General features: G+C 36.8%; 1 protein-coding gene across 1 annotated transcript in view; it reads right to left on the bottom strand.

Annotated features, from left to right (window-relative positions):
• METTL25 (methyltransferase like 25) overlaps window positions 1–23,723 on the bottom strand; it is a 62,794-nt gene that overhangs the window by 3,049 nt on the left and 36,022 nt on the right. Inside the window, exons 6-9 of the mRNA XM_010561833.1 lie at window positions 19,341–19,435; window positions 16,803–16,832; window positions 15,632–15,705; window positions 13,080–13,173 (exon numbers count right to left, since the gene is read on the bottom strand). Coding sequence (XP_010560135.1) covers window positions 13,080–13,173; window positions 15,632–15,705; window positions 16,803–16,832; window positions 19,341–19,435 — 293 coding nt within the window. The remainder of the gene's footprint in view (window positions 1–13,079; window positions 13,174–15,631; window positions 15,706–16,802; window positions 16,833–19,340; window positions 19,436–23,723) is intronic.

Here is a 23,723-nt window from a genome sequence, read left to right as displayed (position 1 = left end):
GAGGCTGAATTTGATACAAAGGCAGCTCAAGAACTCAACTAAGTCGAACACCCCTTCCCTTTTCAGCCCTTAGCGGCCAGTGCACTGCAGCAGGTAGCTAGAGCTCTGACCATAACTGCTCTTCACAAAGCGCGCTCTCTCTAGGGCAGCCAGACCACACGTATTCCAGTTTTTAAGGGTCATGATGTCTCTGCTCTTCTGCTGCCCACAGTCCTGGCGGCTAAACAAGACGGTCGAGGTGGCCACTGAAGGAACCTGTCAGAGGAGTGGGAAGTAGGGTTGCAAAGTTACTGGTGAGGGAGGCTGCTGGAGAGAGCGGAGCTGAAAGAGCCTGACCTGCTTCTTCAGTATTGGGAGTCTGCAGTGTGGCTGCTCTGTGGTGGCTACGGAAAGAGCTGGTCCACAACTCAGCAGAAAAGTAACAGTACAGACAGACGTGTAGACGTGGCCCTAAGGGCTATGGTTTAGTGGTGGACTTGGCAGTGTTGGGTTTATGGTTGGACTCGATGATCTTAAAAGTCTTTTCCAACCTAAACGATTTTGCGGTTCTATAACAAAAGACTAGGAAAGCTGAAGTCTTTAATATACTTCTGCACACGTTTATTAGTGTATTAGAGTCATCTGAGAGCATGTGGCTAATCCAGCTGCAAAGAAGTAAAATATCAGCCTAAACCAGGGAAACAAACTAGAGAACATTTTCACAAATTGTAAGTTTTCAAATCATGTATGTATTATGAACTTCATCCTAGGACAGCCAAGAAGGGAATGAAGTAACTATTACTCATTGTCACTGAGAAGTTCTCAAAGATGGTATGTCAGATGGCTAGTGAATGTATGTCTTTTATTATAGAGCAGCCAGTTCAAATTCAATGCACTGAAAAAAATAGAACAAATGAAGAATTTAAAAACACTGAAAGATAAGCAGATGAGTAATAGTCAACATGAAGTTGTCAAGAACAAATCACAAGTCAGGCTACTTTGCTTGTAAGGAGGGTGCAAGGATTCAAGACAGTGAAATATAGATGGTTGTCATATATTTTGATTTCAGCAAGATTTTTGACACCATTTCACACAACAATTTTACAAGTAAATTTAAGAAACAAGGTTTAGATTAAAGTATTATAAAGAGAGTGAAAACTGAATGACCACAACCGGAGAGTAGTTATTAATGAGCCCTTGAACAACTGAAAAGACCTGCTGACTGGAGGTCCATTACAAAATGCAATGTTTTCACTAAGAACTCAGACACAAAACCAGAAACCACATTAACCAAGTCTGCAAATGTGCAACAGGAAGGCATTGCTAGAACTTAAAATAATTTTCAGAAATTGGAGCATTGCTTAGAAAAGAAGTTTGAAATGCTGTACAGAAAAGCAGAAGGGACTACACTCAGGCAGAAATAATCAGCTGTTCAGGATGGGGAACATCAAATGACAGTCTGGGAGATATAGCAGATCACAAGCTGAGCGAGAGTCACAGTTGTGCTACCGCAAAAAAAAGCAATCACCATTCTGTGATATGTATGGGAGAGCAGCCGGCAAAGCGCAGGAAGTAATCCTTCAACTCTGCTTCGCAGTGGCAAAGCTTGAGCCGGAATATGGCATCCATTTTGGGGCATCAGATTTCAAAGAAAGAAATGAACTGTCTGAAAAAGCCCTGAGAGAGAAAAGAGATCAGAGATCTAGAAAACAGGACCTATGAAGAAAGACTGAGAGAACTGGAACTGATCAGGCTAAATTAGAGAAAATTGAGAGTGGGCATAATAACAGTTTTTACAAGGGTATCACCAAGAAGCCGGGAACAGTTTGTTCACTGTGTCTATGGTGGATAGGATAAGAACTAATGGGCCTGCATCGCAGCAAAAAAAATTCGGCCAAAAACTTGAAACTTTCTCTCTTTGAGGTTAATTAAGGACTGGGGAGGTTGTCAGCCTCCATTACAGGAAGCTTTAAGAAGATTTGACAAATATTTTTTCAGGAATGACACAAAATTCTTACTCTGCCTTAAGACAAGGGAATGGGTTAGAAACAATTTTGTAGTCTTTCAGTCACATTTTCTTAATTTAGAAAGTACTTTTTCCCAACTACAGAGGCAAGGTTAAGTGGCTGATCTGGCAGTAATGACATGGACTAACAGGACTTTTTTAGTCTTGTTGCAATTTTATTTCCAGTAAAGCTGTGCAAATATCTGAGGTTGTTGTTTTTTTTTTTTTCTCTTCCCCTCTAAAGAGTCAAACTAACTGAAACATATCAGTCATGAGATAAACAAAATAGTTTATTTAACCTCTGCCCTATAAGCTTTTCATTTCAACTGAGAATTAAAAGGGGTTTAGTATAATGGATTTTTGAAATCACAGGCTATTTGGAATTAAAATACAAAGACCTGTATTTGTAAAAATGCAGTCATGAAACTTTTCTGCTTTTGCTTCCTTTATGTTCTCCATTTTTCAACATGAAGCATTCAAATTAAAAGAAAACAAGCTGTGAAATGTTTGGCAAATAAAAAGCCGGGTCAAAAATGTCTCTTGGAAGTTGCCACGCTCGAGTACGGAGCTTTTCCACTCCCCCCTTGCTTGCTACACATTCCGACTGAGTGCATCCTGCTGTCACGGATAGATTAGCTACTATTCCAAACTGTGCCTTAGTTAAAAGTTTGGTGAGTGAACCAATTCAATGCAACAGCCCAGCTGGAAAAGAGAGAAAGCGTCCACCAAAAAGCGTTGACAGAAAAGGGCATGAAAAGGGTAACTGGTAGCTAGCTATGTGGTCAATTTATTGCAAGAAAGCTAAAACCCAGATAACACTGACTTTGTCTGAAACTGCAACAGCTTGCCACCTGGCTTCAGTGCTTAAAAGGCACCTGAGACAATCTTCAGCTATCCTTCCAAGGTGAAGCAGGAGTAAAGTATTGCTTGCGTTTGCAGGAACAGACCTGTACTTACACATGCAAAGCGAGCCCCATTTAGCCACTGGAGTTGTCCATGCAACTGTTCTCTATGCAGGGTTGCCACACATTTGTGTATCCCGAAAAAATTCTTTAAATATGTGCACTGAACGTTTTTCTTACATGTTGATACTACGAACTTATGGCCTGAGTGAAAATGCACGAAAAAAACCAAATACATATATCATGTGCTTGTCTTAATAATGATTCTGCACTCAAAGACCTAGCTTATGCTGCTGATATACAACTAACCTTCAATACATACAGAGAGGTTTTGGTCAGTATTTCTTTGCTGATTTAGCTGCAATGTCTCCTGGTCTTTATCAGGTCATGAACAAAAGCACCTCGTCTCTTTGCACTGTGATGGTGGCGCATGCTTTCTTTTAAACTGATTTCTTTGAGGATTGGTGTGGTCACTCCAATAGCTGAAACAACCAAGAGGAACCAGAGGGCGGCAAGGTCTCCAGGGACCCAGTTACAACTATACCATCCGCTGGAGGTGGCACCAAAACTCTACCGTAGGCCAGACTCATCTGTTGTGAACACTGGGAGACTCAACAGAGCCCTGAGAGCACGTGAGATACCGCGCGCCCGAGGCCGACTGCAATCCCACAAACACGCCGACTGAGCACAGGCTGAAAGGAAAACTGAAATTCAGGCACAAGGTGTGTGACAATTCGCGATACCACGCTTCACAATTCTCCAGAGAGTATTTTTTCAGAGTTGTGTCTTTCCCTAGACAGGGAGTATTTTGGCTGAATGAAAGTCTCTTTTTTACTGTCCAGCGCTGCACACACCCTGTAGAGGAGAGACAGAGCCTAAGGATACGGTTCCACCGTCTGTTTAAACAGATGTAATTCCTCTTTGCTGCCTCAAAGGGACTGCTTTCCCCTGCACTGACTGCACATTTCCATGTTTCCTCTTTCTTCTTGTACCGGCATTATCATGAACGCTAGCACAAGTACAAGAAAGCAGTAAGGCAACCCTCTGAGAAGTGTCTTAGATCAGTTCAAAACACTTGGGAGACGATACCATACGGCGATTTTTTACAATTTTCCCATGACTACAGTAGTTAAAAATAATGTAATGTAATGTAATGTAATGTAATATAGTGTAAAATAATGTAAAACAGATAATGCAATTACTGAGAAACTTGAGTTTATTTAGAACTTTGTTTAAAATGCATTTCAAATGAATGCAATCCATATTACTTATAATTATATCTAATTGAAATAAAAGTCACATCTCTGAAGATTCCTTGTCAGACTAAAATGCTATGCTACCATAATTGGCATAGTATTTTGTGTGTTTGAAAAACAATTATACTTGAAAACAGCATTATGCACATATACTTTGTAGGCTGTAATACAAGTGTTACCTGAGCCTTCATTCAATATTTCCCTAAGTAACAAATGAACCAGGAAATCTGTGAGCTGAAATTCTTTCTGTCCAATAAAACAATTGAGTAAGTCAACTCTTCAACAATTGTAAAATGTATTAAGTGTGTAAATTCATTTAGTGCCTTCATTTTTTTGACTGTTTAGACTCAGTTAACTGCTGCGTTAGAATTCATGGGAAAGTGGAGAGTATTGTTTTGGCTTTGGCTCCATGTTTGCCTAACAGCTGTACACAATAAAAAGCATCAAAATTAGAAATAATCTTAGCAAAGACCAACCACTTTGAGGTATTTACTATCATTTAAAGATATCAACACTGAATTAGGTGTGGGATAGACATTAAGATTATAAGAAATCTCAGTTTAAAAGTCTCTCTCTCTCCCAATTTCCATAAAAATTCTCCTTTTTAGTTCCCAGTGTAGTTGTACATACGCAGGCTAGTTCATGTCTTAATGTATTATACAGTTCCACTACTGACAGTTCCCCAGTCTTAATTATGTGGTTTCTCAACACTTTTTAAAACAACAGTAAAATTAAGCCACAATGAGATTCTTATACTACCCTTCATTTGCAAACTGCATTTTACGATATCCCACTAGTCATTGCTGAGGAGATATTACAGGTCAAGGGACACTCTATGGTAAACTAAGAGAAGCGCACCTCCATTTACCCAGTGTCCTCTTCCCTGCCTTACTGTTGGAAAGAATTGTCCTGTACGAAACACTGGCCAAAACGATGGCTGCATTTTTTCTCATTCAGCACATTGATCGTTGGTTCCCATTATATCAGCATTCAAATTTTCAAGCAAGCATCGAAACAGGGTGCACTACGTGATCTACAGAAGCTCAGAAAGATCCGCTACAGATCCCACAGCACAACCTTATTGCATCCCCAGTTACAAGGTGTATCTTTTTCAGTTTCACCCTGGGATGACATCCTATAAGCAATGTAGCTTGGGAGGATTAAAGTGGTGAGGGTTGTAACATACTAAGTCAAAGCGGGCATTTTATTAACTTCATAACAGAACACACTGCAATGATGTTTTTAAAAGACACTGACAAACGCCAAAGAAGGGCAGAAGGTGCTCTTAAATATTTTGTCATAGCAGAAGAGCAGTAGCAGCAGTGTTGTCTACCATAATAACATTTCACTTCCAAGAAAGTAGCTTCTTTCAATGCAACTTAGCTGACAGAAATGAAAAAAAAAAAAAAAAGAAAAAAAAAGAAAAAAAAGAGACCATCACAAACCCCACCAAGTTTTCAGAAAACATTCTGGTGGCACTTAGCATTCTTCCAAGAAATCTACTTGAAAACAAAATTGGTTTAACCCATTGGTATCTCAAATAGCACACCACGCTAAAACTTAAATTATGAATTTGTCAGCGGTAAGTCTCTAGTTAAGACTCAATTTTCAGAAACTGAGAAACATTACAGATGAGAAATTAACAACATATTAAGCCATTTGAATTTAGGAAGTAAAAGAAAACCATTTGGTTAAAGAGTTCATATTAGTGCTGAATTAAGCTTAGAAATTCTTCACTCAACTAATCCTTTGGGGTAGGTTTAGAGAATGCCACACTCCTTTGGTCAAAATCCTGTAAGGTCAGAAATCAGCAATTCATATGAAAAACTACTTTTGCTTGCAAAAATTTAAACATACCATCTGTATTAAAGGTGGAAAAAGTAAAGATCAGTCTATTACTTTAGAATGTTCTCACATGGCCGTGGAAACCTTATCAAGCATTTTCTAGGAAGGATGGAACTGCCCAAACACCTCGTTTTAAAAAAGTGCAGCTTTCTAAATACTGTAACGCAACTTATCCTGACAAGCTCCACAAAGACAGAGGCTTTTTATCTTGTCCCAGGCTCACCTGCTCATTGAATTACGACATAGCTTGTCAATGATGTGTACAGAGCACAGTGTCTCTTAATTACATGGTTTAAAATTATGAAAAAACATGCGAAACATTCTGTTCAGCATATTTTGACATAGTTGTGTTCAATGAATCAGAAGACCATTAGAACATCTGAAGCACAGCTGGTGTAGGACCAAACTAGGAAATATACGTGATAAATTGCAAACGGCATTGTACAAGAAGCACAGATGTGGAAATGGGAAGAAATATCCTCAAAGCCTACTCACCGTCGCAGGAGTAGGACATGCTCAGGGACTAAAACCAGGACAGCTCATGACACAGGTTGGACTGAGAGCCAACGTGGGGGACAGAGCTTCCAGATGCATGTTCCTCAGAGGGACTACAAAGTTTGTAATTGCTTGAGAGGTGTTTCCAAACATTTTCCCAGCCACTGGCTGTGAAGTTATCTGCAACGTACATTTACCACTGCATTTTCACAATGCATTTACAGGACATCTGAGTCTCTCAGCAGGAGTCTTTGAAAGTCCCATCTTTAAGTTCTTGGCCTTGCGGTGCATTAAGTAAAGTGTCCCCATCTAATACTATAGGAATCTGAACAAAGCAAATTGGAACTATTTTTGCATTAATGTTAAAAAGAGCACTATTATCATATAAATAAATGCAAGCAAGCACAGCATAATTTACACCTGCTGAAAATTCATTCAGGACTGAACCCAATATATTAAATATAGATTTAGCTAACATGAATAACTGCCTCATCTTAAAATGAGAAGACATCTCCTTAATCCATGCTCACTCTGCCATCTGGGCAGTTATAAAGAGGAAACATATATTAAAACTGCAGTTCTAATAAGTGATAAATTACTGAAATTCTCCAAGTGTAAACCCAGTTATTTTAAAAATTAACATATCCTTATTTTATTTTTTAAAAAACCCAACAGAATCCGTTATTTTATTATAGTCTTAAAAAACTCAGACTTTTGACTTTATTTTTTACTTGATAGTTATAGCACTGAGAGATCACTCAGCTCAGCTATTTAGTTTTCAGGTTTTACATGTATGCTAATGCTGTTGGTAGCTGTTTTCATCATCAAAATGAAAGCAAAAAGTCACACATGCATGCTCTTGTGTTTTCTTAAAAAGTATCACTGTTTTAAAAAATCACTACTGCTACATGAAACATACATCAACTAGTCACACTAACTATATAAAAAGTTTCCAAAGACATAAGAAAAAAAAAATTGTCTGACAAAAAATTACCAATTGGTGAAAAAGAAATTTGTATTTTTACACAAATTCAGATTTCAGTATTATCTACCAGTTTTACCACTCAAATAGTCTGGAGTTTGCAAAAACACAAAGTCAATGTAGGAAAGGGAAGTAATTTAGGAATTCCAGCAAAACTGAACTAATAAGCCTAATGTATATCAGATATCTCTGGATTTATTTAATTATATTAAAAATGCAGACATAATTAATATAGGGAAAGGATTACTTTATAAATGAATGATATGTAATATTTTCAGAGATTCTTATAAAAATAAAACAAAATTATATAAAATTATTAATTATAAATAAACCTAAAAGTTTTGGTTATTGTAGAGAAAGAAAGCACTAACATGCTTATTTAACTAAATGTACTTCTAAATACATAACCTTTGCAGATAATACAGGAAGATATGACTTATATTTAAATTTAGCTGCATAGCTACATCAAGGCTTTGAAATATTTTGAGTCTAACATTGGTAGACATATCAAATATCAAAGTTGTTTAAATTACTTAATAAATGAGCTTTTTATAGGACATGAGTTTCTCTTACCGTGTTATTAATGTAAATGCTCCTGTGATGGGTACAACGCCTCACAGAAGGGTCTAGTGCCCTTTACTGACCCACCAGTTGAGACCTGACAGCTGTAAATCTTTTTGGGATGCTCTACCTGAAGTACAGGATCAGAAAAAGACAAATGGGCAGCAGCTGTTTTTAAGAAGTCTGGTCAGCGTTAGAGCAAACAGGGATGGCAGGAACGGAGCATTAACCATCTGTTTATTGTTGCAGATCTCATCTCAGGTTGTTAGATGGGGCACCAGTCATATAAATGACTTTTTCCGGGGGAAGAGCCCCAGCAACTTCAAGTTACGTGCAGGCACTAGACTGTTCGAAACCAAAATACTCTGGTCACGGAGACTTGGAAGCTCAGTTAAACAAAACCAAGTAAATCTGCAGCAACACACTCGCTGACAGGCACATAAACTTCTCTTTATGTGCGAAAGCTTAAGGTGACCCTACCTCTGAAAATGCTATTGAATCTCCGCAGCCTAAGTCTACATCTGAAAGGGTTAAGTGATTTGTGAAGTATTTTGACTAAGACAAAGTAACTACCTTATATGCTATTAGCCCATAGCAGTAACTATAGTGTGAATAAAGCAGGAGATGAAATCAAAGTGACTAATAGCTTTTCTTTGCGGATGTGTCAGGAGTGTTTCCAGCCCTGCATATCTTCCTGCAATCGGATGTGGCATTAAATAGCGTTCTCTCCTTATTCCCAGACTGCACTTCACCTGAATCCTGGCCAGCTTCTCTTTGTTGTACAGCTCCACCGCCGAGGCTCGCGCTCCCTGGCAGCAGTGGATCCTAGCTGGGTCGTGCATCACAAAGTCTGCCAGACACACATCCAGGCATTAGCCTTGTAACCACTTGCTCCCTTTAATCGCCTTAAAGCCAGGCCCTGTGAAAGATCTTTTGCTAATCTACCCCAAGAACTATGGGACAGCAGGCAGTTTAAGAACGTTTTGGGTTTTTTTCTTCAAAGACTCTAGGAATACAAAAATACTTATACAAGGACTTTTTGCTGTGGCAGTGCCATTTGGAGCACTTACTGCCTTCAGCAGCAATCAAATGTATTAATGAAGAGGCTTGGTTTTAAATCCATCTGCAAGGCAGCTACAAACAGAGCTGAAACATGTTCTGCTGGAGAGGAAGGAGCGATTGCTCTTGCTGTTTGAAAGAAGCAAGGCTAACAAGTGTAAGAGTGGCCAGCTCCTCTAGGAGAAAGAACAGGGATGAATGCTTCATTCTCTTTCGTGAGAGTCCCACATCCATGTTAAATTAGGTAAAACAGTGAATAAAAGGGAAAAGAAATCTTCTGATAGAAGGAATTTCTGCCACACGTATGTGACACTGAGCGCTCTGCCTATACAACATGGAGTGTAGCTATGACAAAGAAAACAACCAGGAATAAAATATTGCCTTGGTGTGTATCCAGAACAATTACTAAGGCCCTGTGCAGGGCTCCATAGCCCACAAAGCAATTCCATTAGTTCTGAAGCTAGACACAATATAGCCATACCTGTGAAGCATCAAGCTCACACTACAAAAGACCTCTCTCTGCCCTCACAAAATGAGAATATTTTGTCAGACATTCAGTAGTCATGGTGTATGTCTCCATTTTACTACTGAGGTGGAGAGATGTGTGAAAGGAATGATCCTGCACCAAAAGGCAGAAAAATATAGTTCATTTGCATCTCACTGTTTAATCTGGACTTGACAGGCTCCTCCACATTGAAGAGAAACACAATGGAGGAAATTATTTTTACTAAGGTAATAGGAAACTTCAGTCCCTGAACAGTAACTTGTAACAATGAATGGCCCTAGGTGATTGATAAATGCTATTTTTTTGGTAGAAAAACTATTTTACTATTTTGTCTCACTGACTCGCTTCTGATTGTCAATCTTTTCATAAAGGGTCTGGTTCTTATTCAAAAAAGTGAAGATCTTCACATCTATTTCGCAAATGAAAAAGGCAGAGGGGCTTGTTCACATGGAGAATTGGCAGGATTAAAGAACTTATCTTTACTGAAAAACAATAGCAAAAATGAACTTGCTGTTTGGATATTTATCCCTGATAAATAGAGCCTTCATCAGTTCTATATTTAGCAAAAGGCATACACTTACATAAACGAGTATCAAGGCAGGTTAGGTGTCTTACACCCTCGCTCCCTCTATCCTGCCTCCACAGTTGTCCAGACTAAAAAAACAACTGACCGCGCTGCACCAGGACTGCCCCTTGATCGGGAACGCAGACACTGGTGTGTACAAAGGCAGCAGTTCATCACGAACCACGCGTTTGGAAGGATATTTATGTCCCACAGTCCAGATTCATCTGCAGTGATCAAAACCATCCATGACTTTACCATATGTGCCAAGCTACCAGATCCTGGCAGTGACTCCTAAAAACTCAGTGCCACTGCCCCTCTACTTTTCAGTACACCTATTATCATGAAGAGATTAAAGTCTTTTCGATTTTCTGATAAGCACAGCAGAAGACCTGAGACTCGCTGTTTTCTGACTTCTTGGTTTTTTAAAACACATTTTTGCACACATAAAGCAGACTCACATCAAACAATTTTTCTCACAGTTCTCTATTTATATTACACAGCATTACTCAGTTTTAGCTGTTTTTTTAACAGTACCTAAATAAATGTATGCATGAAGACAATGACTGCCTCTTTTTCTTGGCAAATGACAGGCACATTTTGGATTATTCTGGAAGTATCCTTCATATATGCTTACTCTTGCCTTATATTCTTCCCAAGACATCAGTTTTTGGCCACTGCCGGAGACAGAGCAGACATTCGGTCTATGCAGTACAGCTGCTCTTTTGTTCACTTTTAAAAACAGAGCTAGAAAACAAATTCTGCATAAATTTCTCTTTGATTTTTGTTGTCTTTGAGAGCAAATGTTTAGGCTTCATCACATTTTTAGCTATGTAAGTATTTTTCTTCTGAAGAGAGGAATTTAACACATTCTCCAATATTGTGTAGCTAGAGTGCTGACTCCACCATGAAAACTGCAGTGTCAGAACCACTGTTGAGGGAGCAGTAACAACTCTCCTCTCAGTAGTATCAAAATAGCATGGTTTTCTGCTGCTGCAGATTTCAACATAGCTGGGAAATAAAAAATAATATTGTTTAGATCAGCATAAAATTCAGTCTTAAGTATGCAGCCAGCTGTACATAAAAATGAGGAGAAATATAAACAAAAATGAGCATTTACTTGAATCAGGTCTTTAGCAACCACACAAACATGTGCAGCCTGAAGTAGTGTTGACAGACATCTTTCTCTCAGGGCAACTTGCATTTGTCCAGACCCTTTCTAGCAAAAGGCGGTGTGTCTAAAATCAGACATATTGACACAAATTTTCTATGCTTACTGGTTTTAAAGAAAAGAAAGTATAACTCTCTACCAGCAGAGTTTATTTAATGGTTTAGAAATCTGATTATTGCACAAACAATTCACTGTTGCTTTTGGGTGACTGTACACAAACTGTGGAAGACACCATTTTAGTAGTTACTTTCATCTGGGGAAAATGCAGGCTCTTAGTGCCTATTTATACAGAAAAGCAAACAGGTAACTCAATTTGCAAACAGAATGAAAAATAATCCTTTTAAAACACAGTGAACTTCAGGCATATGTCTTTTTTTTTTTAATGCTGTAAGCATGACTCCAATGTCATTTGCATTTACTTGTTTATTTGGTTTTGCATTTTTCTACTAGTTCATGGTTTGATGTGCCTGGCAAATTTTAAGTGATTTGACATTTTGCCTACGGATTTTAAGCATTGCTTTACCAAAGACTACTGCAACTGTAACATTTACCTTAAATATCTTACATACTTACCACTCCTACTTTTTTCTTTGATTTGTACTACATTTTTTAATAATCAGTCTACTACTCTCCAGTGTCTCCATTGCACAACTTGTTCTCACAGAGTGGTTGTGATCTTCACAGAGTCATATTCCATGCCTAATGCTATGTTGCCATCTGTTGACCAATTTAGCAGTTGTACTACTAAGACAAGACATTCAAGAACATATAAAAATCTCTGGAAGATTTTATAAGTTTAAATCTCAATTTTGTATTTTCTTCTTTATCTATGAAAGTTATTTAAAAATCTTAATATTTATCCCTAACTTTTATTAATTTAAAGAAAAAAAAGTATTGGGCCTTCAAAGATCTTCAAAGGCCTCTTAAGGAGACTGTCTAAAGGCTAAAATAAATTGGAAATACTTTGGGAACTAAATTGCAAGAGAAACATACTGCATGGATGGAATTGCCTATCATGCTATAATGTTACATTTTTCAGTTTCAAAAGGTGTCCAGAGGGATCAAGATAATATTGCTGCAGAAAAAATGAAAATAAAAAGGGGTCAAAGTGTTTACTATGTGATTCATTATTCATGTTTTTTTGGATCACTTTCAGTATAAACTTAAGTACAGACGAAAAAGTAACATGTTTGTATAGGATAGTATTTCAGCTGGATTTAAAAGGGTGCAAGAGTTACTTTTATCAGGGTGTATAGTATTAGCACAGGCAAGAAGTTCTTCATGCCTGCTTCACTCAGCATATGAAAAGTATATTTACCTCTAAATGACAGCATGTATAAAATAGACTATGTATTACATTTTTTTGCCTCAAAGGAGATTTGTAGGATTAACTTCAGAAATACTGGAAAGGCTTAAAAAAATTCTTATCATGAGCACCATGTATAAAAAAGGATTGGTTTTATATAAAGTCATTAGAATAAAGTAATTTTAAAACAAAATCTTTTAAAGAATTTATACATGGAAGTCTATTTCCAAATAACAAGAAAAAACCCAACTTTGATATTGTCTTTTTATGAATGCATAAAAATAAGTATGGATTGGCTCTATTAATTTTAATTAAAAAGAGAATGCTTTGTATTTATACAGCAATATACAAACTGAATCAACTCAGTGGTTTAAACATTGCATTGTGGTGCTGACTTCAAGAACTTAACATAGATATAAGAATTTAATGCAGTCTCTATTTAGTGACTCACCTTTGAATCATCCAGTTCCAGTTTTTTCAGAGACTTTCTGACATAATCTATGAAGGAGGATGATTTGGAGAAAATTTTCCCAACATGTCGATCACTGCAAATACAGCATTGAGATGCAGGCTTTTATACACCCAACAACAGAAATTTACACATTTTTAATTTAATTTTTAATTCAGGAGAAATAAATCAGTTGGACAGCTACTACTGTCAAGTTAGTATCAATTTTCCTTTTCCCCCCTTCTACTTAAAACAGAACAAGCTAGTTAATACTTGAAGAAATTTCTCGATGCAGCAACTGTACAATTGTACTATAGTTATAGCACGGTTATTATTTTACCTAAAAATTTGAGAGTTAGTTGAAGGTTTCTTTTAATTTCTCCCCTAATATTTTTATTTCCCTAAGTGAATGACAAAATTCTTATTTCTGATGACAGATATTTCCTTCTATACTTCTATAATACTTCTATAATTTACTGTAATGCCACTGTAATTTATTTACCTTCAAACACTGAACTGAGCAAATGCCAAGTTGGAGTGAAATTTCACTTTTGCTTGTTACCCTGTGTTCTTATCCTCGCAATTTTTATTTCACTAGATGATGCCAGAATTTTCTCCTGTTTACAACTCAATGGCCTGCTTTTGAAGCCAGCCAAAAATGTGGGTTGTTTCCAAAAACATGTTAAAATAATGCATGAAAACTTAAAAAAATCATATAGGAAGACTGAATCCTAACAGGCCACTCACATTTGTTGTCTTCTCTGTGCTTAAAATATCTTGGAGAAACAACATGCAAAGTTTTTGTTAGTCTGAATTCGCTTTCTTGAGTAACATAATTCCTCTTCCAGCTGCGCAGTGTAGGAGTTACATTTTCAGCTACAGTAGCTGTTTGTGAGTATTCAGTTACTTAAGAGGAAATACACTTTCTCCCCCGTGAAACACAAAATGGAAATATCTTCGTTTAAAACTTTTTCCCCTCTTCATTCTGAGTAAACCACCCTTCTCCTTAATTAAGGATCAGGATTAACGTCTACTGAAGTCAACAGAAAGACTTCATTCAGTGGCAGTTTTAACACTGTTTCGCTGGCAGGGACCCCCACTCACTGAGAATCAACAGTGGCATTTATTTTTAAAGAATTTCTGTTGTCGTATTTAATATTCAGATGCTCTTAAACACTTGGGCTGATGCAGTCTGGAAATCAGTTAATGATGCTGTTATGCCATTCTTTGGAAGACGGGTGTCTCTCCTCCTAATCACAAGCTACTGGGGGAAAGAGATTGCCTGGGTCTGGCTGGGATGGAGCTAACGTCACAGCAACCCACGCGGTGCTGCGCGTTGGATTTGTGACTACAACAGTGCTGGTAACACACCAATGTTTCAGCTGTTGCCATACAGGGATTGCACAGCATCAAGGCCTTCTCTGTTTCTCCCTCTGCCCCCCAGGGAGCAGGCTGGGGGTGCACAAGAAGTGCGGGGGGACACGGCCAGGACAGCTGACCCGAACGGACCACGGGGATACTCCATGCCGTATAACATCATGCTCAGCAATAAAACAGGGCGGGGGGAGGTCTTTCCAAGGTAGCCATTCCTTTTATTTCAAAAGTATAATCTTAATTACTACCTCCAAATGATACTTCCTTTAATAGATGAAACACATTATCATCTATCTCACACTTTTTCTCTTCTTGACAATTTAGTAGCCATGATTTTATGTGTGATATTTTACGTAATTTTAAAATAAACCACAATGTCTTCTTTCAGGAGTTTGACCTTCTGAACAGTAAGCTGTCTGGGTCTACATTTAGCAAAAGATTTGGGGGTATCTGCATTAGCACTTACTTTAGATCAAGACTATACTTCTGAAGTGAATTTTCTGGTTTTCCCTACCTCTCATGCTGTTCACACTGTGGAATAGGATCAGAGCTCAAAAAAAAGGGTTATTTTCAAACTAAATTAAACTGGAAGGCGTGCTTCTGGATGTGCTCCAAGTGCTAATGGGCATACATCCCACAGAATTAGATAAAATCTAATCCAGCTACAACTCCAGAAAAAGAGTGCAGATGTCAGGTCCTCAGCACCAGCTCTCCAAATCCCATCCTACAAGGGCGCAGTACTTGCCAGTGCAGGCATAGGCAGTAAGTAGCTCTTTACAGCCCTGATGGCCATTGAGCTTTCAGCAGTTTTTCTCAGGATAAATGGAAATGTCTTTTTGTTTTCTGCAGTATTAAAGCTGCTAGGACCTCTGCATACCAGGGTAGCCCAGGATTGTGTTGACTTCTTAGTGACTTTGCTGTCAGTTCTCTGGTGAAGGTATGTTTTACCCACATATCCAGTACCAAAGAGGACCTCATTCAGCTATGGGTAAAGGAAGGGCAATACATTTGTGATGTGGATTGAGGATGAACAGATCTATCCTGCATTTTAATATGTATACACAGTCTGATGAGATTGATTCTTACACCCTTCTGCTTTCTAAGAAATACTTTCTCTACAGAACAGAGGTGGAAGAGAATCAGATCTTTGGCTCATATCCTATGAATTCAGAGCTTCCTACCTTTTGGTGACACCATAAATTTCTTCTATAATAACTTGAAGAACAGCTCGATAAAACAATGATTCTGTAGGCAGCTGCAAAAAATTTTACGACAGCAAGGATTTAAAATTGGCATTGAAATTAAGATCAGAGTAACAAAAACAGTACCGGCTTCCTTAACTACTTATTGGCTTGTATTCTTTACAATCAGTCATAACAGGTTTAAGAGGACAATTTACTAATGTTCTTGCATCCAGTTAAAATTACATTTTTGGGTCAGATTCTAACATAACCATGAATGCAAGAAAAAAAAAAAGAAACCTAAACTCTGAAATAAAAGTTCAAAGGTTGGCAGAGGGAAAAAAGAACAGAGGAAAAACATACTGATCACAACCCAAATTCTGCTACGCAAATACAGCAATTTACCTAAGCTATTTTAAAGACAAAAGGAGTAATTCCCTAGCTGAATCTTCATATACTGTAGTCTGAACCATGCTCATAAAAGCAGAATACACTGAAAACTTTGTATCTTTGTATATGAAAGAACTGTTTGCATAAAAATAGTTAATGCTTGCCAATTAAAAATTCACGGCAAAATGCATTTACAGTGAAAGACTGCTGGGGTCAGTGGGCTTACATATGGGAAGAAGAGGTCTCTCAGCCAGTATTTGCACAATTGGTGTCCACCATCCCCAAAAGGATAACTTGCACAACAATAATTCAAAGTATTCACAGGGAAAAAAATATACAGGGATTAAAAATTAGAATGATGATGTTTCTAACGGGTTCAAGCTTTTGTCATAACAATTTCTATTTTTACATCAGTTGATAAACTCTGGGATAGAGTGATCCAAACCAGGGATATCAGAAGGACATTCGTACTGAATTTATGTATTCGCTGAAAGATAGTGAAAGAAGTTAGGAAGGGTAGTTTAACGCCTTAGATTTTAAGCTGTGCTTTTTTTTCCAAACTCTTAATTGTCAAAAGAAAACAGATTCACTAAGTACAATCACAGTAATAAAAATGTGATTTCATGATGACACATGCTATCTATCAGGATTTGATATAGTGTGTGCTAGTATTTTAGATCCCAGAAATGCAGAAGTTCAATAAAAGGTCATGGATTAAGAGCATTCAAGTTGGAAAAACACATTTTATCTTAGAATGGCTAAAATAAACAATATTACCTACCATTTGGCCAACTGCAACTCGCTCCAAAGCCTTTAAGAGGGAAGGAATTAAATTGCTGATATGTTTATTCTTTATCAGAACATTTTATAAACACATTGTATAAAAGTCAGAGAAGATGATATTTTAAAAGATTAATGGTGTGACATAACATGAGCTCGCACACTTTAAAGTGTTAATACCTTTAGGGACTCATAATCAGCTCACTCCTGTTATTTTGGTTTATTTACAGGAGAAGCAATGATAACCAACTGTATGGAAATAGATACATGCAAAATTTGTTTGTTTTTCTTAGTGTTGTAAAAGAATTTCAGAGGATTACTTTTTGTGAAAGTGCTAAAAAGAAATGTATTTTTCTTGAGTCTGTTCCTACCGAAATACAAATAATTCACTTTGCATATTCAACTATTGTAAAGTAAATGTTAGTTCAATGTACAATGCCTTTAAATACTTTTAGTCCCTAGTATTCAGATAAACTGAACTTCCACATGAAAAGTTAAATAAAATAAAAACTTCAGAGGAACTGCAGTTTAAAATGTTGTGCACTATCTTTCACTAGATTCTTCATACCATAAATCCTGATGTAGGTGTGAGAGTACTTGATTTTTATGACCACAGTGACAAAGACAATTAATTAGAAGCGTGGAATATTTTTCCACAGTTGAAAAGATACTGTGCCTATAAAAATTTCAACTGAGTATTAAAGATAGTAGTAGAAATTAAGATAAAAATTCAATAAATTATCTGACACAACAACAAATTAGATAGCAAACCAAAAATGCCTCACCACTTATGGGTCATCGTCACCTTGAGTCCCCAGACTCCACTACAGTCAACAGGACTGCTTGTCTCTGAATCACCGACTTCTCCTTCTCTTAAGTTTTAGAACTGATCTTGTATTTCAGACTGTTCTTCAAACACAGTTCAAGCAGTTGCAGTTCCTCTGTTTCATGGCCTTGCCCAACTTTCAGGTTTGACTTTTGCTGTACAAGCTATAGCTCTCATACCAGCATAGATCTGCTGCTGCTTAGAAGATGGATGTGGGTTCTAACATGTACTGTAAGGGTCTGAAACTGAAATTCTCACCCAGAACCTTTAGTCCTTGGCACTTTAATGAATTTGAATGACATCTACTAATGAACGTCAGTAATAATGCTGAGTGTCATTACTCAGTAAATTCAGTTTCCCCTAGCCAGCCACTCCCCCTAGGAAGCTGCACTGCGCTGTCTCCCTTGTACCTCCGAGAAGGCAAGGAAAATCATAGTAATGAAAAATGCATAGAGGGAATTACAAACATAATAACAGTAGAAGTATCTAGTGACACAGGAGAACTCTGCCTTTCGTGAATGTTTAAACAAAAAGAGATTTTAACTGCCAAATTTCTGTGATTTCTGTGAAATCTAAAATAGATATATATGGCACGATCAGTACTGTCTCTTGGGCATCATTTGCTTACAAAATTTATCTTCCTACCACTGTTGAAAAACAGCCCAAACTTTTCCTTTCCAAAAGAAATGGAATGGGAAAGGAAATAGCTAATGTGTCAGCTGAGGAAGAATTGGTATTGTATCACACTGACAAGAAAAAGAGAAAAGGCAAATCCCTTTTAGAAAGCACTTTTTGTGATAAGTTTTACAGCACCATCTCTAAAAGGAACAATTTTTTTCTTGCACCTTGCCAAGGGTAACACATTTAAACCTTTTGAATACTAAACAACTGTCCTTCCATACCTTCTCCTGATAGCATTTAATTATCATGTTAGTTCAAGTTTACACAACTTTGATAACGTTAGCCTATATTGAATCTTTAGTCTACACTGTTCTCCATAATGGAGGTACAGAGCTAGCAGCAGAAGCTAGCCAGAACCTGATGCAATTCATCTTGACATCAGAAATTAAAAATTAATACAGGAAAGGAATAGCAGTCTTCCAACTGAAACAGTGGTTGAAATTTTCAGTACATATCTGTTTTTTCAAATTAGACAACAGCTCACCATCCTGTCTTGATGAGGTTAGGTCTTTAAAAGCACTTTGCCTCTTGGTGCAATGTTAAAAAGATGTTTCCAGTCTCTTAAGCTACATGGATTTTACAGCTTTTCTAGTTTTTGGAATAGACAGGTTTGTTTAGGTTTTAAACAGTCAGAACATTCAATATTATGAATCATGAAGGCGTTGGGGGAGTTACTGATTGCAATCCTTCTACAATTACCTTGTTCCCGCCTAAGTCCTTGGTCAGTAACTATTACCCTGAGGGGTTACCTTGTTTAGCTTTCAACAAAGGTTTGGCCTTTCTGTCCACTCTTAAAATACATTTCTGTCAATACTAATTTTTTCATGCCTTCAGCAAGTATAAAATATATAAAGCTGGAAGGTCAATACCATTTTTTTAAGATACAATTCATCATGCTTACAACATTAATGATGTTATTCTGTAGAGTCTTGGATTAAAGTCATGGGTCTAGGATTAGAAGCCAAAAACAATGAATCCTATAACATCTGGATAAAGCTCTCTGTAGGAAAAAGAAGAAAAGGGGAATCATACCAAGCATGCTGACATTCTAGCATTGCGACCACAGCACCAGCCCTCATCCTTCAAGTACTGACACATGGGAAATCCCCACTCTTCCTCTGGGCATTCTGCAAAATGAAGAAAAAAAAATAGGCATAGCTTTCATGGGCTATTTTTCTCTTACTTACAGAATACACAATGTATTGAGCAGGATGAACAGTAGTAAATGGTAGCAAAACCACTTAACTCTACTAGCCCAGTACCAAAAACCATTGCTAGTGTTATAAAAAACCTATTTTCCCCATAACAGATGTTTTCAGTTTATGCTGAATTTCTGATCATTTGACATTTTCCAAAACTCTTTTAAGTGAGTGTCTTTTATGAAAATCCACTGAAAAAAAGTTCCAAGGGCCAAGACAAGAGTTTGCAAGTACTCGTGGCAGCCCATGCCATGCCATGAGTCACAAGATCTAAGCTGGGCAGTCGTTCAATGTAGCAGGACTTCAGTATCGCTTCTCATTGGGTTCTTCCTCCATCATAAACATCTTTTAAACATCACACAGAATGATGTGTATTTGTTTATTTCAGTCCTGAAGGCCCACGCTTTGCTGCGAGGCAGAATGTTTGTTTTCCAGAAAAGAGCAGCTGCAAAGGCTCTTGCTGTTTCTTCAAAACATCGAGAAGCATTTGCATCACAATCTGTGCTCAGTTTGTTTCAGTATCATTTATATTTTGAATAACAACACAATTCTTCATGTTTAACACTAATGCAAATGTGGGAAAACTAAAGTATGGGCATTACTTTATAGATGTTCATAATACCTAGTTTTAAATGTGGACAAACTACATTGTTTGAATTTTCATTAGCACGTTTGTCAGCTGATTTTTTGGAATGCTGAATAAGAATTACTACTTTCTTTAAAAAAAAAAAAACAAACAAATTGGCTAGGATCCTGGCTTTTTGCATAGAAAGATGACTCGGGCATATTTAAAGATAAATCATGTAATGGGGTTAAAAAAAGGACAGCAGAAATACGACTGTTCAAATTTACCAACAGTTTGAGATACACACATGTAAGCAGAATTCATTTCATGAAAGTTAAGCAAAGAAAAAGGGAAATAGGAAACTATAAAGGATACCACCCTCCGCACAGCGAAAGCCCTCGGTTTTCTAGCAGTAGTCCCTGGCCTTTGCTGATCTCTAGAGAGTAACAGCAAGCAGGTAATCTTCTGCAGGCAACCTCACAGTTTGCTCTCCTTTTAACCCTGAGAAATGTCAGAGGCTCTTAGGGCATGAATACTGGTTTGAGGACCACGATTTAAGAACAGGATTTTAATTCTGGATAATTAGCAGAAGGAGAAAGAAAATTCCTTTAGATATAAAGATGAAATTTGAAAAACAGACTGCAACTGGTTTCAGCACTAGGAATGTACTAAGAATTTTCAAGTGCCTCATGACAAGCTATAAGACTTTAATTAACTTCAAGTCTAATTATTGAGTACATGGAATAAAACTGAGTATTTCTACTGCCAGGATGGTAATAAGAACTTATTTAATATGTTATTTGCAAAGGAAACAATGACTACCGTGGTTCCTATTGTACGATTCACACTAATAAGTCTTTCTAATATATATGTTTAAATATTTCAAAATAAAAATTTGCAAACTGAGTTAGAAAGATGAAATAATTGATCTTTTCAAGTAATCCCTTCTAATTTACACCCTGTCCTCTAGGCAAACTAATCATCCATGCAAGTTAAAGTTGCTGCCCGCTGAGCTGCAATCTCAATATTAGTGCACTGTACTCATGCATAATTCTGAAGAATTTATGACACCTTTGAAAAAGATAATCAGGCAAAGCACCATCTTCATTTAAATTATTGGAACTGTAAGGTAGGAGGAAAAGAGAGGAAAACTAATGCTCTAACTGAAAATATTTTGTGTATATCCAAAGTTGACCACCTATCTACAATACTGCTTTGAGTTCTATTTATTTTTCCATATCCAATCCACTCTCAAGCACTCTGATTAAAAAAAATAAAATTGTAGGATGAATATATTGCTATAAAGTTCATATATTTATCAGCTACATTTTAAAAACCTGGAAATTCTTTTAATACCTGCAACTATTTTCAGAGATACTTGGTATTATATAGCTCACTAATTACCATATTGTGCTTCTATCTGACCACACAGCAGCTGTTCTAAACTGTATGAATCTCCAACGTTCAAGCAACATTTTAGGTATGGGTATTCTATGGGAGATTTCACAGCAAACAGCTGAAGTGTTCAATAGCGCATGAAGCAATCATGTTATTATAATTCAGGATAGAGGAGCCAATCAGACAGAATTCTTTCCATGAAAAGTTAACAAAATCGGGAATTCTAGATAATCATTTGATGAGCTGAACTGAAGCTATTCTATAATCCTAGAACCTATTAATTAAATAGCTATGACTTTACCTCTAAGCTGACCTCTTAAAAAGACTATATCATGCATTTAATAAAAAGAATTGCTGCAAATATTGCACAAAAAAAGAACTGGGTAAAAAAAAGGGTAATTCTGTTATGTTCTAGAACAAAATCTATAAACCAAGCTATAATTTTAATGTTAATCACTTACAGAGGATGAGAACATAGGAAACATGATAGAGTTAAAGCAGCATCATGAACAACATGAAAAGTTGTATCCTAGTTCAGCTTTGTAGAACAGGATGGCTCTTTGGAAATGCACACAGATAAAATACTGATTAAGGTAGCTTGAAGATAACTTGCTGTAATTGTTCACTGTCCCCATAAATCGAATACATCTGGCAGAAGTCAGAAAACATTCTCATCAAAATCACCCAGTCACACACAGCAGGGTAAGACAAAGTGTAGATTACACAGAAACATCTAATGCTGAATAAAACAGAAAAGAACAATTCCACCCATTAGCCGAGGAACAAATTCCTATTATTTCCCTCTGACTGAGTTTAGTAACATTCGTATTTTCACGCAAGAGTTGTTTAAATGTATATATTTAAACAAACTAATCCTGTCCTTACCATTGTTTTTTGATAGTAAAGAACATTTTTCTGGTAGCCAATATCTCCTCTCCTAGAAAAGGATTTTAATAGGAACTTTCCAAATTTTCACTAACTTTTTCCATTACAATTTTTTATCTCTTTTGAAAAAAAAAGAGGAAATTCATGGATCTTAAAACATAGGTGGGAGAATCCTTTTAAATATTCACATACTTTAAGCAATCCTTCAATGGATTTACTAACTCTTCTGTGACCACATAGATGTCTCATGACTAACCCTTCAGCAGCTCATTTCTCATACTCCTCTAACAGGCAGACATGTTATACGTTTTGAAGAGAATATACTATATGGAGAAGCTGTCTTCGGTTTATTACATGCTTGGAATCCTGTGGAAGAGATTAACACTTTGGGAAACAAGTGCAAATACATCCAGATGCCAGCCGGAACTGAAAAATTTTCCCAGAATTTTTCACTCAATGCTGCCTAGCAAAGGAGAATACAAAGCCTAAGGTCTATATTGGTAAAACATTTTAAATTTAAATAAATGTAAAGTCTCATACTTTAACATCAGCTGAACAAGACTATATTTTCTATAAAGTATGTCAGATTACGTTTCCACTTCTTCTAGGAACCCAATACTACTACTGCTTTTTAATATTTTGTCAGAACAAAGTTCTTATTTCTTAACGTAGTCCTGGAAGTCATATGTTATTTCCTGTTTATTTTTTATTATTTAGAACATTTTGTAAGACCTTCAGTAAATTGCTCTTAAGTTTTGTATAGGAATTGGACTGCCATTTTGTGTCATTTTTGTAATACTGCAATAGTAGCGGCATATACCATTTGGTACAGCTGTATTATTTTGAACTTTTTTTGTAAAGGATTTTCTCCCTTTCTATTCAGCTTCCAAATGAAAAAAAAAAGGCAATACAAATGGACAGCTGGTACAGTGAAAACATTATACTGAGTAGTAAAAAAGTATAAATCACAACAAATACATTATATGTTTATAATTAGGTCAGCTACAACTTCCCTCATCATGATTTAATTCTGTCTGGATACAGAGAAAAGCTTCAAGTGAGCGTGATTGTGGTTACCATCCTATTCACAGATACATTAAGACTCTTACTGGCTCAGTAGTGTTTCAAAGAATTTTTTTAAAAGAGTTGTTTAACTAACAAAACAATTAAGTGTAGCTAGGAAGCAGGATTTCCAAAATATAGAAAACACTCATTTTTCTATTTATGTTTCTGTTTCTGGTAGTTATAGAAAAAAATATCTGGCAGCGTAAGTAAGATGAAAGGATTTTACTAGCTAATCCTTCTGTATGTGCACAAAGGTTTCCAAGGAAGATCAAGAGAATGGGACAAGCTTCTCCACTATCTTTT

The sequence above is a fragment of the Haliaeetus leucocephalus genome, unplaced genomic scaffold (genome assembly GCF_000737465.1).
Source record: "Haliaeetus leucocephalus isolate CR32 unplaced genomic scaffold, Haliaeetus_leucocephalus-4.0 Scaffold151, whole genome shotgun sequence".
NCBI classification, from domain to species: domain Eukaryota; kingdom Metazoa; phylum Chordata; class Aves; order Accipitriformes; family Accipitridae; genus Haliaeetus; species Haliaeetus leucocephalus.
The sequence above is the reverse complement of the archived record's forward strand: the minus strand, read 5'-3'. Positions and strand labels throughout refer to the sequence as shown.